Below are 13,547 nucleotides of genomic sequence, written 5' to 3' on the forward strand. Positions count from 1 at the left end.
CGACAAAAGAGACATTTTGCACAGAGGTCATGCATTCTTTATTCATTGAGTACATCCGACTACGGTACACTGAGGACGCGTCGCTTTAAGGTCACGACAGTTACAAATGCGATCACGAGGACAGACGAAAACACGCCGCTCTGAGGTCGCGATAACTTATACATAGAACTTGCGAAGATGCTCTATGTTCCATGAGTTCCCGACTGGAGTTCCATCCATTTGAGACAACCGATAGGACCCGGGACGAGAGACTTCCGTGACGATGTATGGACCCTCCCAAGGAGGGGACAGTTTGTGGCACCCTGCCCCCTTTAGGACTCTGCGTAGAACTAGCTTGCCGATTTGAAAAGCACGAGGGCGCATGTTGCGCTTGTGATAGCATCGCAAGGTCTGTTGATATCTTGCCGACTGAATTACTGTGTTGAGTCGCTCTTATGCGAGTAAATCGATCTGTTGCAGCCAAGTTGCTTCTGCTCTGGCTATATCGTTGAACATGAGTCTGGGAGCTCCAAAAGCTAAGTCGGATGGTAGCATAGCCTCTAAGCCATAGACCATGAAGAATGGAGTGTTCCCGTTGAATGCCCTGCTGGGCTGAGTTCTGAGGCTCCAGACTATGTATGGAAGTTCCCTGATCCACTTGCCGGCGAGCTTCTCATTCTTGGCGAAGATCTTCTTCTTTAGGGCATCAAGAATCATGCCATTAGCCTGCTTGACCTGACCGTTAGCTCTTGGGTGTGCCACTGAGACATACTTGACAAGGATGGACCATTTCTCGCAGAAGGTAAAGAACTCATCGCCAGTGAAATTGGAACCCAGGTCTGTGATGATACTATTAGGAATCTCGATGCGGAATATGATCTCCTGGATGAACTCCACAGCTTTGGCGGAGGTCAAGAAAGCAATTGGCTTGTACTCGATCCACTTCGTGAATTTGTCAATGGCAACCAGCATGTGAGTGTATCCTCCTTGAGCTTTCTTGAATGGGTCAATCATGTCGAGCCCCCAGCATGCAAAAGGCCAATAAATGGGGATGGTTTGCAACTTTTGAGCCCGGAGGTGATGCTGCTTGGCGAAAAATTGACACGCCTCACAGTGCTTCACCAGGTCAGCTGCGTCCTGCTTTCCTGTTGGCCAGTAGAATCCGGCCCTGAATGCTTTCCTGACTAATGTTCTTGACACGGCGTGGCTGCCGCACTACCCAGCATGAATCTCAAGCAGCAGGCTCTTGCCGCGAGATGTGTCGATGCACTTCAGAAGAATGCCGGCTGCGCTGTGCTTATACAGGTCATCACCGATCAATGTATAGCTGGCCACGTGCCGGATGAGTCGCTCAGCTGCCGCTTGTTGTCAGGTTTGTCTCCGTCCCTGATGTATTTGATGATGGGGACCCTCCAGTCAGTCGGAGCATCTTCCGTGCTCAGTGTCAGCCGGAGCATCTTTCGTGCTCAAAACGTTCTGCTCTGGGGGTACGTCGTCTCTGTGGATGGATGGACGGGACAACTCTTGAACGAAGACATCGGGAGGTATTTTGGCTTGGGATGAACCAAGCTTTGACAATAGATCAGCATCTGCACTATTTTCGCGGTCCACATGATGAAATTCGAGTCCCTCGAATTTGTCCTCCAGCTTTCGGACCTACGCACAGTACTTGTCCATTGCTTCGATGGAACAATCCCAGTCTTTGTTAACTTGGTTGATTGCGACCAAGGAATCTCTGTAGGCCATCAGACGCTTGATCCCGAGTGAAATGGCTATTCGTAAGCCATGGAGCATAGCTTCATACTCGGCCGCGTTGTTGGATACCAGAAATAGAATCTGCAGCACGTACTTGAGTTTTTCACCCTTGGGGGTGGTTAGAACGACTCCTGCTCCAGCTCCTTCCAATTTCAGGGATTCGATGAAGTACATTGTCCAGAATTCGATGGGTTCCGGATTATCTGGCACTTGATTTACTGTCCATTCCGAGACAAAGTCTACCAAAGCTTGCGTCTTGACAGCGGTGCGTGGGTGGAAATTGATATCATGTGCTCCCAGCTCGCACGCCTACTTGGCTGTTCTTCCTGTGGCCTCTCTATTGCATAGTATCTTGCCGATCGGGAACTGAGTGATCACCACAACTTTGTGCTTCTCGAAATAATGATGCAATTTTTGAGCAGTAATAAGGACCGCATACAGTAACTTCTGAACCTGAGGGTACCATATTTTGGATGGGCTGAGTACTTCACTGATGAAGTAGACCGGATGTTGAGTCGGCTGTGTGTGCGTCTCCTCCATCCCTTCGACTACCAACGCGGTGCTGACCACGTGAGTCGTACAGGAAAGGTAGAGAAGCAGGTCTTCAGCTGGATGGTTGGCGGTGGCCCGGTTCGGAGATTTGAGCACCGGGAGCATCGTCAGGAATTTCTTGAGATCATCGAATGCTTCCTGCGCCTCGGGTATCCACTGGAATGCATCCACCTTCTTGAGTAGCTTGAAGAATGGCATGACCCTCTCACCCAGCCACGAGATGAATCGGCTTAATGCTGCCATGCATCCAGTCAGCTTCTGGACCTTCTTTTGTGATTTGGGAGGCTGCATCCGGAGAATAGCCTCGATCTTCTAGGGGTTAGCCTCAATCCCCCTCTTACTGACAACAAAACTGAGTAATTGCCTGGCTGGGACCCTCAATACGTACTTGGTGGGGTTGAGCTTCCAGCGCAACCTCCTGAGACTGTTGAAGACTTGTTGTATGTCATTGATGAAGTTGTCTGGATCCTTTGTCTTGATTACCACGTCGTCGACGTATGCTTCCATGTGTTTGCCTAGTGCTCGGCCAGGGACGTCTGGATGGCACGCTGGTAAGTAGCCCCAATGTTTTTCAACCCGAAGGACGTGGTGTTGTAGCAGAATGCGCCGAAAGGCGTGATGAATGTCGTCTTCTCCTAATCTTCTTCCGCCAAGGTGATCTGGTGATAGCCCGAGTAACAATCCAAGAAACAAAGCAGAGAGCACCCTGCTGTGGAGTCTATGACCTAGTCTATTCTAGGCAGCCCAAAGGGATCCTTCGGGCAGGGCTTATTAAGATCAGTATAATTAGGGCTGAAAATGGTAACGGTAATCTCCGATTTTTGGGAACCGTTTTCGGGATTTTTTCCGTTTTGATGCCTAAACGGTAACGGTAACCGAAAAAACGGAAACGGAAACAGTAGGAAAAAATAGAAATGAAAACAAAAACGGCGGAGCACTCTTCCGATCGTTTCCGAAGAATACCGGATTTATCCGGTAAAATACCGTCGGTAATTACCGGATTTCAGCCCACCCCAAGGGCCCAGCCACCCCCAGCGGCCCATCCACCCCCAGTGGCCCATCCATCCACTGATCCTGATCCAGCCCTATAATTTTACATGTAATATGTCGTCTACCGGTTAAGACATTATGTTAAGTGACATTTGAGCTTAGTTGTGGACTTGGGTCATGTTATATTGCTGTCACGTACTTAAGTTCTTCGTTGTTATAATGCTATTATTACCGTTTGAGACATTTCAAGTTATATGGCTATTTTTACGCTCTACTGTTTGACATGTTTTTCGTTTTTGAAATATCGTTTTCATAATTTTCGACCGTAACCGCATGTTTTTTGATCGAATAGTCTCGTTTCCGATATTACCGAAATACCGACGCCGTTCTCGTTTCCGACAATTCCGTATTGTTATCGTTTTCGGTAAAAAAAATATGAAAGTGAAAGTGGTGGAGCCTTCTTCCTATCGTTTCCTACTGTTTTCAGCCCTAAGTATAATCAACACACATGTGCCAGTCTACTTTATTCTTTTTCAACACGAGTACAGGATTTGGAAGCCACTCAGGATGTAAGACTTCTCTAATAAACCCGGCAGCTTGGAGTCGGGTAAGCTCCGCACGTATCGCTTCTCTTTTGTCAGGAGTGAATCGGCGCAGCCTCTGCTTGATCGGCTTCGTGTTGGGGTAAACTTTGAGTTTGTGCTCGGCCAGTTCTCTCAGGACCCCGGGCATGTGAGCTGGCTTCCACGCGAACATGTCCCAGTTGTCTCGCAAGAGCCGGACGAGCGCGTCTTCCTATTTAGGAGAAAGAATGGCGCTGATGGTGGCCTTCTTGGATGCATCGGGGAGGTCGAGACTGACTTCTTTAGTCGGGGCAGCCGCGTGGATCACCGTGTTGGGGACCGACTCGTGAGTCGGGATGGTCAAGTCATCTTTCAAGAGCTGAGCTGCGTCTGCCACGAGCCGTCGTTGAGGTGCCGAGGCACTTGCTTTGAGGGCCGTCTGGAGCGCCTTCCGAGTGCAGTCCGCCATGCCCTTGAAGTCCGCCCTCATGGAGATAACACCGCGTGGGGCTGGCATCTTCACGACCAGGTATGAGTAGTGTGGGACGGCCATGAATTTGGCCAACCCGGGACGCCCGATGATGGCGTTGTAGCTGTTGAAGGTTGCCACCTCGAAGCGCAGAGTCTCAGTGCGGAAATTCTCTGGTGTGCCAAAGGTGACCAGCAGAGAGATGTGTCCCAGCAAGTACTCCCCGTCGCCTGGCATGATCCCGAAGAAAGGGCTGTCCGACTCCTTGAGATCATCGAAGGAGATATCTAGCTCCAACAGGGTCTTGGGAAACAGCACGTTGATGCTGCTTCCGCAGTCGATAAGCACCTTTTTGAGCCGACTCTCTTGGACCACGGGGCTCACGAGCAGCGGAAACTTGCCCGGGTGGTCGAAGTCGAGCCACTGGTCCGCCAGACTAAAGGAGATGGCCATGTCAGACCACAGATACGGCGTCGGGGGCTCCCTAGTGGCCGCCATGCCTCAGCGATCAGACAGCTTCTGCTGCCTCTTGCTCTCCTAGGAGCCGTGCCCCCCGAAGATGATGTTGACTTCCGTGTTGATGTTGGGGAAGGCAGGGCCGTTGCCTCTGTTCTGTTGCGCCGGTGGGTTCTGGTCCCGTCGCAAGGGTGGTTGATCGAGGTCTTGAAGTCCCTGCAGTTGCGCAGGGTGTGATGCATGTCCTTGTGGTAAGGGCATGGTCCGTCGAGTATCTCCTCGAGTGAGCGCACGTTGTTGCCATGCGGGGGACCACTCGGGCGCGCGGGTGGTGGTGCCATGACATGGACCTCCTCGTCCCACGGCGTCTCGTCCTAGCGGCGCTCCTGCCACGCGGTGTCTTCATGCTTCTTGTCCTTGCCCCGATCGTCTCGGCGTCGATCGACTAGGTCCCGAGCGCGCTCGTCAGCTGTGATGTACTGATCAGCTTTGCGTAAGAGCTGCTCCGAGGTCACTGGAGCTTTTTGCAGAATATCCCTCGCGAAGGTTTCGTCGTTGGAACCAAGGAGGAAGTCATCTATCACCGCTACCTCGGTGATGTCAGGAATACGGTTCCGCATCGTCTGGAACCATTTCAAGTACGATCGGAGGGACTCGCCATCGTTCCGCTTGATGGTCTTGAGGTCCCACGGCTGTGCCGGCTTGTCGGAGAGGGACTGGAAGTTGGCGGTGAATCGGCGGCAGAAATCATCCCACTTCCCAGCTGTCGATGCAGTTGCTACGGAGATGATGAAGCTAGCGGAGCGCGTCTTGCCCCAGCATGATTAGGAGGTAAGCCGTCATCACATCCTCGCTTGCTCCGGCGGCCCTGGCTGCAGTGGAGTACACAGCCAACCAGCCGCTCGGATCTTGCTTGGGCTTGTATTTGTCGACATTGGAGACTTTAAAATTTTGCGGCCACGCCACCTCGCGAAGCCGCCAAGTGAAGGCGGGGATACCGACCACGCCACGATGGGCCAGTGCACCCCGATCTTCGCCCTGAGCACCCCATGGTTGTGGGGGGTTGCCTCCCAGTCGGTTGTGGACCGAGCGTCAAACCAGAGGGCTATTGACTGAGTTCGCACCGGAACGGGCCCAATCGCCAGCGTCTCGTCGAGGAATGCTGTGGTCTCGAACATACTCTTCGTGACGCCTTAGCTCTTTGTCATGTCAGCGCGCGCGCACGATTGCTCGATGTTGAGGCGCGCATCGCGCCCGTTGTTGATGACATGGCGGACGTCACTGGCGGAAGCAGCAGCAGCGTCAGGCACCGGCAGGAGATGATTCGCCGCTTGAGTGAGGATCCGGTGATAGGCCTCCCCGCCTGGAGAGTTGGGGAGCATGTCCGCGAGCCGCGCCAGCACACCGCCAGCTTGACTCAGAGTTTGCATGGCTGCGGCGAATTCTGGCAGCAGGTTGCGGCCCGGGATCAGTGGTGCTCGAGGTCGAACATGATTGTTTCCGTCAGGCTCCCGCTCGCGGTCGCGGGCGTATTGCTGAGCTTGCATCTGCCGGCGCTCCCGACGTTGGCTGTTCCTTTGGCGATGTTCCTCAATCTACTCCGGAGTCTCGCTGGCTGTGGTCATTTCATCTTGCGAGACAGGCAGAGTCGGGTCCTAGTTACCCGAATTGTGATGGCGACGGACGTTACGGCACCAGTTCCTGCGTCGGCGCGCGTCGCGCTGCTGTGGGTCTTCTCTGTTCACGGACGGCTCATTGTCAGAAACAGGTTCGTCCTCCACGCCCCCGTTGATGACAAGGACTCTGGGAAAGCAGAGGGTGGAGCTGTCTTGGTCGTCGAGTAATGTAGATGCTTCCTCCGAGTGAAATTCGGGAGCTGAGGCCGCAGACTCGGTGGTGGTGGCAACGATTGATCCTGCCTCGCCCATGTCGAGAGACTCGAGGTTGCAGACCACGGGCGGGCACGATCCCTCGTTGCCCTCTTGGGGAAGAGGTGGCTGAAGTCGTTGCAGGTGTCTCTCCGACGGCACGGACGTCGATGAAGGCACCACCGGTGGGCCCGCCAGGCGAGAACTTTGCCAGTAGGTAGCCCTGCCGGTGGGGGTGGAGTTGATGACGAGCCCCAAACGGGCCCCCGTGAGTGGTTCCTGAAAGTGATCGGGTGCTCTAGCCTAAGAGGGGGAGGGGGTGAATTAGGCACTCTAAAAGACTTAGACTTATGCTCCAACTAGTTTGCACAAAACTTAAACTAAAACAAGCTATCTAGATGTGCAACTATGGTTGTTCTAGTGTGAAACCCCTATCCCAAAAGAGTTTAGCAACCTATAGCCTTTTCTATCAAGAAACTACTCTATGAAAATAAAGACATACAATTTGCTAGTATGAAATGCGGAAGCTTAAGGAGCGGGATAAGAGATAGCAAACTCTTGATGCGAGTGTTTATCCCGTGGTTCGGTTAGCCACAAAGGCACACCTACATCCACGTTGTTGTAGCACTCACTAAGAGTATTGTTACTCGGCCACCAAGTCTCTTCCGTGAACACAATCACGGTCACCTTGGCCCCATGTTCCACTAAGGAGCTTCTCCACAAAGGATGGGGGTCCCCACGTCCCCCGCACAAAGATGTCGTCGCCGCTCCACACCAACTCGGAGGGTCGATGACGTTGCCGGCGAGCTCCACGCTCCAAGGTGCCGGCGCACCAAGCTCTTGTTTTGGTTCGCTAATGAACCACAGCACAAAGGCTCGAAGCCTTGCAATCTCACTCACTAAGAGCTAATCCTTTACACAACACTCTCAAAGTGTGCTAAGAGCTAAGGATATAATCTTGATGCTCTTGTATGGCTTGGAGATGTTCTTGGGTGTGTGTGGGATGTCCAACAACTCCAGCAAACTTCAAATGGCCGGGGGATGCCATATATATAGGCCACCAAGTCTTGTAGCCGTTGCTCCAACGGTCAGCAGAAATCTGCGTACCATCGAATGAACCGATGCCTCTGCATGGGGTAGCGTCGGTTCATCCGGTCACTCTCAGACCCGAAGTAGCCGTTGAGCTTCTAACGCACTGTTTGCTGACGTCATTACACCGGTGTTTTGCTCCGATGCATCACCGGTTCATCCGGTGCTGAAGAATCTTCTTCTGGACACTTTACATCGTCTCTGGAACATAGTATGCCCAATGCACCGATGCCTTTCGTGGATCCGTCGGTTCAACCGGTGCCTCACAGGCTTGCATCAAAAGTTAGGCCATCGGATCATCCGACAACCATCGGATGCACCGATGCCTATAGCATCGGTTCTTCCGGTGCTACTGAAGTATCTTTGTCTTGATTTCTTTGACTTGGATTTCGTCACGGTCTCTTCACGGTCTCTTCAATTCCTTTGGACTTGGTTAGCGGAACCACCGTAGGGGCGGTCCTTCGGGCCTTGCTATGCCTATTTACTTCATCCCTGGGATCTAGAAATGTTCACTTAATAAAAGTATTAATCCCATTGATTGCGTTGTTAATCGATCACCAAAAACACTCGAAATGGCATAAATGGTGCCATGTTCGTTTCAGTTCCTCAGCCCCGTTGAAGACGTCGTCGTCCACGAGTGGTGCGGACCGTGGTTCTAGTGTGGGCATTTCCCGTGCACCCTCGTCATCTTTGAGGGGAGTCGAGGCACGGGAGAAAAGCCCCTAGTACGTTGCAGCAGCGTTACGAAGCCCGTGAGGGATCCGGGACGCAGCCCGACCCTCTCTACAGTCTGAATCAGGGCGCCTCCTGCCCTTCATTGAAGGTGAGGGAGTGGCTTGAAGGTGAGGGAGTGGCTGCCCAAGCCAGAAGGGTCACTGGAGCTGGTGCCTGCAGTGCCCTGGGACGGGTGTCTTGGCGAGGCCTCTACTCCGGAGGGGGGGGTGCCCGACTGATGTGCTCCTCGCCGCCCTCTTGAGGAAGAGGTGGCTGAGGGAGTGGATGATGAAGAGTGTCGTGCCAAGGACGGCAAGCTACCCGATGAGGGAGGCAAGGTTGAGGTAGATCCGCCCCGAGTTGGAGTCAAGGTGGGCCAATGCGAACCTGATCCATTGTGGACGCGGCCAGCCCACTGTGCCTCTCTCTCCTGACAGATCAGAGTCCAGAACGAGGTCGGGGAGGTGGGAAGCGGCGTGCGTCGAGTCGGCGAGGTCGCGGCAGATGTTGAAGCAGGTCGTCGTGGGCCCGAGCCAGGTTGGCCCGAAGCTATCCTCGGTGGGCCCATGTGCGGTGAGGCAGGTGAGGCAGGAGCAGTCCTGACGATGGATCCAGGCGCCAGGACTCGAGGACGAGTCGGCGTAGCAGGTGCCGACGCAGTTGTCGACTGGAGCAGGGCCGCAGTCGAGATAGATCTCGCCACAGGGGTCGCCGAAGGCTGTTGTTGAGTCGGGTTCGAGATGAACGAGATAGATCCAAAACAGATCATCTCGCCGGGAGCGAAGTTGAGGGCGTTGTTGAAGAGGTTGGCCATGGAGTTAACTTGGTGTCGATGTCGTCGCCCCCTACCTGGCGCACCAACTGTCGGGGTTTTGTACCGGCAGTGCACCACGGGATGCCTCATGTAGTGCTTTTGGTGGTCGGCGAAATTGACCGTAGCTTGATGGTTTGCACGGAACGCAACAAGACACGAGGTTTATATAGGTTCTGGCCGCCGGAAAGCGTAACACCCTACCTCCTGTTTGTGGCGATATTGTATTTGCTAGGAGTTTGAGGTTACAATGAGTGCTAGGGCTTTGGTACGTGATGGTGCGAGAGAGGAATTAGAGAGAGATGTAGGGGCCCCTCACCCGCCTTATATAGGATGACGGGTTCTTGGGTTACAAGTCAGGTTTCCTTCTAAATCTCCTAGTCGGTTTTGATTACAACAGATCGCATAGAATCTGCAAGCATATCTTTCCTTCCTTCGAGCCCTGCATGATCCGGAGTTCGAATCCGAGTCAAGCACGCTTCAGTGCTTTCCTAAATCAGGACTACTTTGCCTTGATTGCCAAGTTCTCCTTGCCGTCACCACCTTTGTGCCTAAATCGGTCGTCCGGCCCATGAAATCAACCGCCCGACCTCTTTGGTCCCTCTAATGGCCCACATCTTGAATCCTCGCCATGAGGAGCCAGGGGAGACCACCCCCCACACCTCCCCCAAGCCACGCCGATCGCCAGCAAGCCCTCGTCCTCATCCCGGACCGCCTCCACGCCGGCGGCTGCACATCGCCCCAACCCCGGCCCGTGGCGCCCCCGACCCAACTGGATCGGAAACCGGCGAGCCATCCTCCTCACCGCTGTGGATCGCCTCCGCCGGCCACAGTCCTCCACGTGGATCACCTCCACGCGCCGGCCATCCTTGTCCACGTCCAACATCATTATCTCCATTCTCCACAACCAGGTAAGAAGATGCATTATCTAAATTTACATGAGGTTATTATTCATCTGTATTTGAGGACTTAGCATGAAAAACTAGCGTTCCGGCCGGGCTGCATGATCTGAATTTAGGTAGCCTTGTCTATAGGGCCAAGTAATTTATACCAAGTAGATTAGACTTTTTGTAACGACAAAAAAAATCTAGGTACATGAATAGGACTTTTCAACCTGAGAGGACAGTCGCATGAAATCTTTTTCAATTTCACTCTAGGACGTATCTGCCGCACGAACTCTTGGTGCCAATTCTTGGTTCAACTGAGTGGACGTGCTGGCAGGTTGTTGGTGTGATGATTTGATTCTACTGTATTTTATTTTACATTGGGTAATTTTTTAAAGTTGTAGGAAAAGAGTGCCTCAATGTTCATCTTTTCGTTAATTAAGTAATGTATTAATTTCTTGATGTCCATCATATTGCAGAACAGAGCTAACAAACACTCAAGTGATGCATGGTTTCCTTTATAAGGTCAGATCATAATACTTGTTTATGCAAGGAACTCCAATTCATTTTATTCGGAACGTGTCACTGTTTTATCAGTGTAGCGCCTTTTCGGTGTTAACATACTTAGAACTTACCTGTCTAGAACTTCTATTTTCATGGTTCAAAAAATTCAGAACTGCTTACCGCTCTTTTCTCCTTGTTTGACCGGATTGGCTTTCAAAGCGCAAGAAAAAAATTCGTTAAAAATATGTCTCTTGAAAGTGTGCACACTGCTATGGTAGAAGCTTATGTAGAGTACTATTACCATTTTGATGTGATCTACAAGTTCCCATCAGATAGCATTACTGCTCTTATGTGTCAAAGTTGATTTGATTAATTCTTGATTTTGTGGTTTTGGATTACCCTGCTTAGTCTTGATGATGCAAATTATGTCGATTTTACAGTTTGGACCAGTGAAGTAACAATAAATTGGAGTTCGGTTTCCAGTCTACATGCTGAGATCGTCAGTACAGTAAGCCTTTTCTCTCGCCCATGCATGTCAATTTCAGAAACTCGAATATTCATTTTATCCAGATCGTCAAAACTTGTACATAGGACCCAGGGCACCCGTAACCGTGCTCAACCTATGCAACGGGCATGTGTTTGGTTGCTAGATTATCTACAACCCAGCCCAACCCATATGTTGTTTGGTTGACCACACCATCGCTCTTTGCCTGCTGCCGCACTCACATCACATGTGAGATCAGCACTTAAACCGCAAGAGCAAGGCTCCAGAGAAATGGAAAAATTTTCTGGCACAAAAAAAGTGGTTTGGATAAAACTTGGCATGTTGGGACAAACTTTCTTGTCAACGAGTCCCTTTCCAATTAGTAGAGGAAAAATGCAATCCTCTTAGTTATTTGCTAAATAGTAGCAGGAGGTGGACACACTCAAATGAAAATTATACCATGAAAGTAATTTTAGCTTGATTATGTATAATGTAACTTTGAGACTATATTAAACGAAAAGCCATTTAGGCCCACAAAGCAACATAAACCTGAGTGTGCACTGAGTGTGCACTGATCATAATGCGATTAGCAGCAGCTGATGGTTACTTTAATTTGAGTTGTGTTTCCATATATTGATTTAGATATATAGAAACGCCCAATACAGATAGAGGTTCAATGAAATTGGTGCAACAATATGGTAAAACATCATTTAAAATATTGTGTCAGAAAGCAACGGTGAGTTGCACCCCTATCCTTTCGGGTTTAATGACTAACTAGTATATGCATTGCTATGATAGCTTAAAATTTGTCACAAAATAGTGTTGCAAAATAACAGTGGATGATCTAATTGATGGCTTTTTTGCACTTGACAAACAATAGTCACATCCAATGGAAGATGTTGATCCCATAATATACATAACATTATCACATGACTAAACAAAATGACATATTCTAGGAACTTCATCCACAAACTTAGATATACAAATAATCCAAGCCTGAATAAATATCCTCGCAAATATGTACCTATCTAATTTTTTTCTTTGCTGAGGGTAAGATATGTCTAACATTTTTAGGCATAATAAATCGGCATGAAATTATGCCGTAGGGTCTTGCCATACCGTGCAACAGTAGGCATTAGGGGATGAATATTTTGTCAATGCTATTTGTTATAAATGCAAGAAGATTTGTCCATGCAACAAAAATAGTATACTCACCATACATGGTTGCATTTTTAGACCACTGTCCCACCACAACATCATTTGCATAACAACGTGGCTAGTGTTAAGACTGCACGCAAAATATGTGCCAACTATGTTATGGTATGGAAACATAGACATACATCTTTCGAATAGAAGCATTATAAGAAGTACCCTTTGAGTCGATTGGCATATCAATCCGAATTATATGTCACCACTCAAAAACATTATGTAACCATCCACTACAGGAAAAGCATAAATTTTCGTGGGCCTAAATTTTTTCGTGGGCCGGCCCACGTAAAAACTACAAGAATTTTCGTGGGCCGCCAAACCGACGAAAAACATGAGCTTTTTTCGTGGGCCAGGAAGGTAGCCCACGAAAAAAACGTTTTTTCGTGGGTCTGTCACAGGCCGACGAAAAAATTTGGCCCGGGAGCTGCTCTTTTTTGTGGACCGCCAGGGGGGCCGACGAAAATCACATTTTTGGTGGGTCACCTGGCGGCCGACAAAAAATGGGGTGCCTTTAGGGCCGCCTAGGCACCCCGTTCGAACCTTAATTCCCACGCACTCGTTAACCCCCGGCCGCCACCCCACACACGCTGCCGCACCATCCTGGCCGCCACTCCCGACGCCGCCGTGCCGTCACCCCCGAAGCCGACAGACGCACCAACAACCGATGCCCTCGCCTCAGCCGCCGGCTGCCCCCGACGCCCTCGCCAGCACCGGCCCCGCCACCCGCGGCCGTATCTCCGCCGGCCCGCCACCCCCGATGCCCTCGCCTCCACCGCCGGCCGCCCCCAACGCCCTCGCCAGCGCTAGCCCCGCCACCCGCAGCCGTATCTCTGCCGGCCCGCCGCTCCCGCCGGCACGGCCGCGTCCCGCGCGCCGCCCGGGCGCCAGCCGCGGCTCTGCGACCCCTGGCCGCCGGCCCCTGGGCACCACCGCCCACTCCGCTGTCGGCCGCCTGTGCCTCCACTGCCCAGGATCCCGCGGCCCCGACGCCCCTGCCGCCCACGGGCCGCCCTGATGCCACCGGCCGCCTGCCCCTGCCCTGGGCGCCTTCGGCCCTGTTGACACTCCTTAGAGCCCCAATTTATGTACCGCAAGCACACGGATCGTGGGAGCTTTTCCCTTAGAGTACTCCCCCAAGGTTTATCATCCGTGGATCGGAAGCGAACCGACTATGGTTTACCATCTAATCTATCGAACCTATCCTAAACATGAAGCGAAGA

At 51.5% G+C, this 13,547-nt stretch overlaps 3 protein-coding genes across 3 annotated transcripts; 1 reads left to right on the forward strand and 2 right to left on the reverse strand.

The window, feature by feature from the left end:
• Nucleotides 1–432: 432 nt before the first annotated feature.
• On the reverse strand, nt 433–993 carry LOC120646006 (uncharacterized protein K02A2.6-like). Its single transcript, XM_039922704.1, has one exon. The coding sequence runs from the start codon at nt 991–993 to the stop codon at nt 433–435; it is 561 nt and encodes a 186-aa protein (XP_039778638.1).
• Nucleotides 994–4,071: 3,078 nt separating this feature from the next.
• On the reverse strand, nt 4,072–4,806 carry LOC120646007. The gene has a single exon (XM_039922705.1). The coding sequence runs from the start codon at nt 4,804–4,806 to the stop codon at nt 4,072–4,074; it is 735 nt and encodes a 244-aa protein (XP_039778639.1).
• An 8,185-nt stretch (nt 4,807–12,991) lies between these two features.
• LOC120646008 (basic proline-rich protein-like) lies at nt 12,992–13,342 on the forward strand. The gene has a single exon (XM_039922706.1). The coding sequence runs from the start codon at nt 12,992–12,994 to the stop codon at nt 13,340–13,342; it is 351 nt and encodes a 116-aa protein (XP_039778640.1).
• The last annotated feature ends 205 nt before the right edge of the window (nt 13,343–13,547 follow it).

The sequence above is a fragment of the Panicum virgatum genome, chromosome 8K, assembly GCF_016808335.1.
Source record: "Panicum virgatum strain AP13 chromosome 8K, P.virgatum_v5, whole genome shotgun sequence".
Classification (NCBI taxonomy): domain Eukaryota; kingdom Viridiplantae; phylum Streptophyta; class Magnoliopsida; order Poales; family Poaceae; genus Panicum; species Panicum virgatum.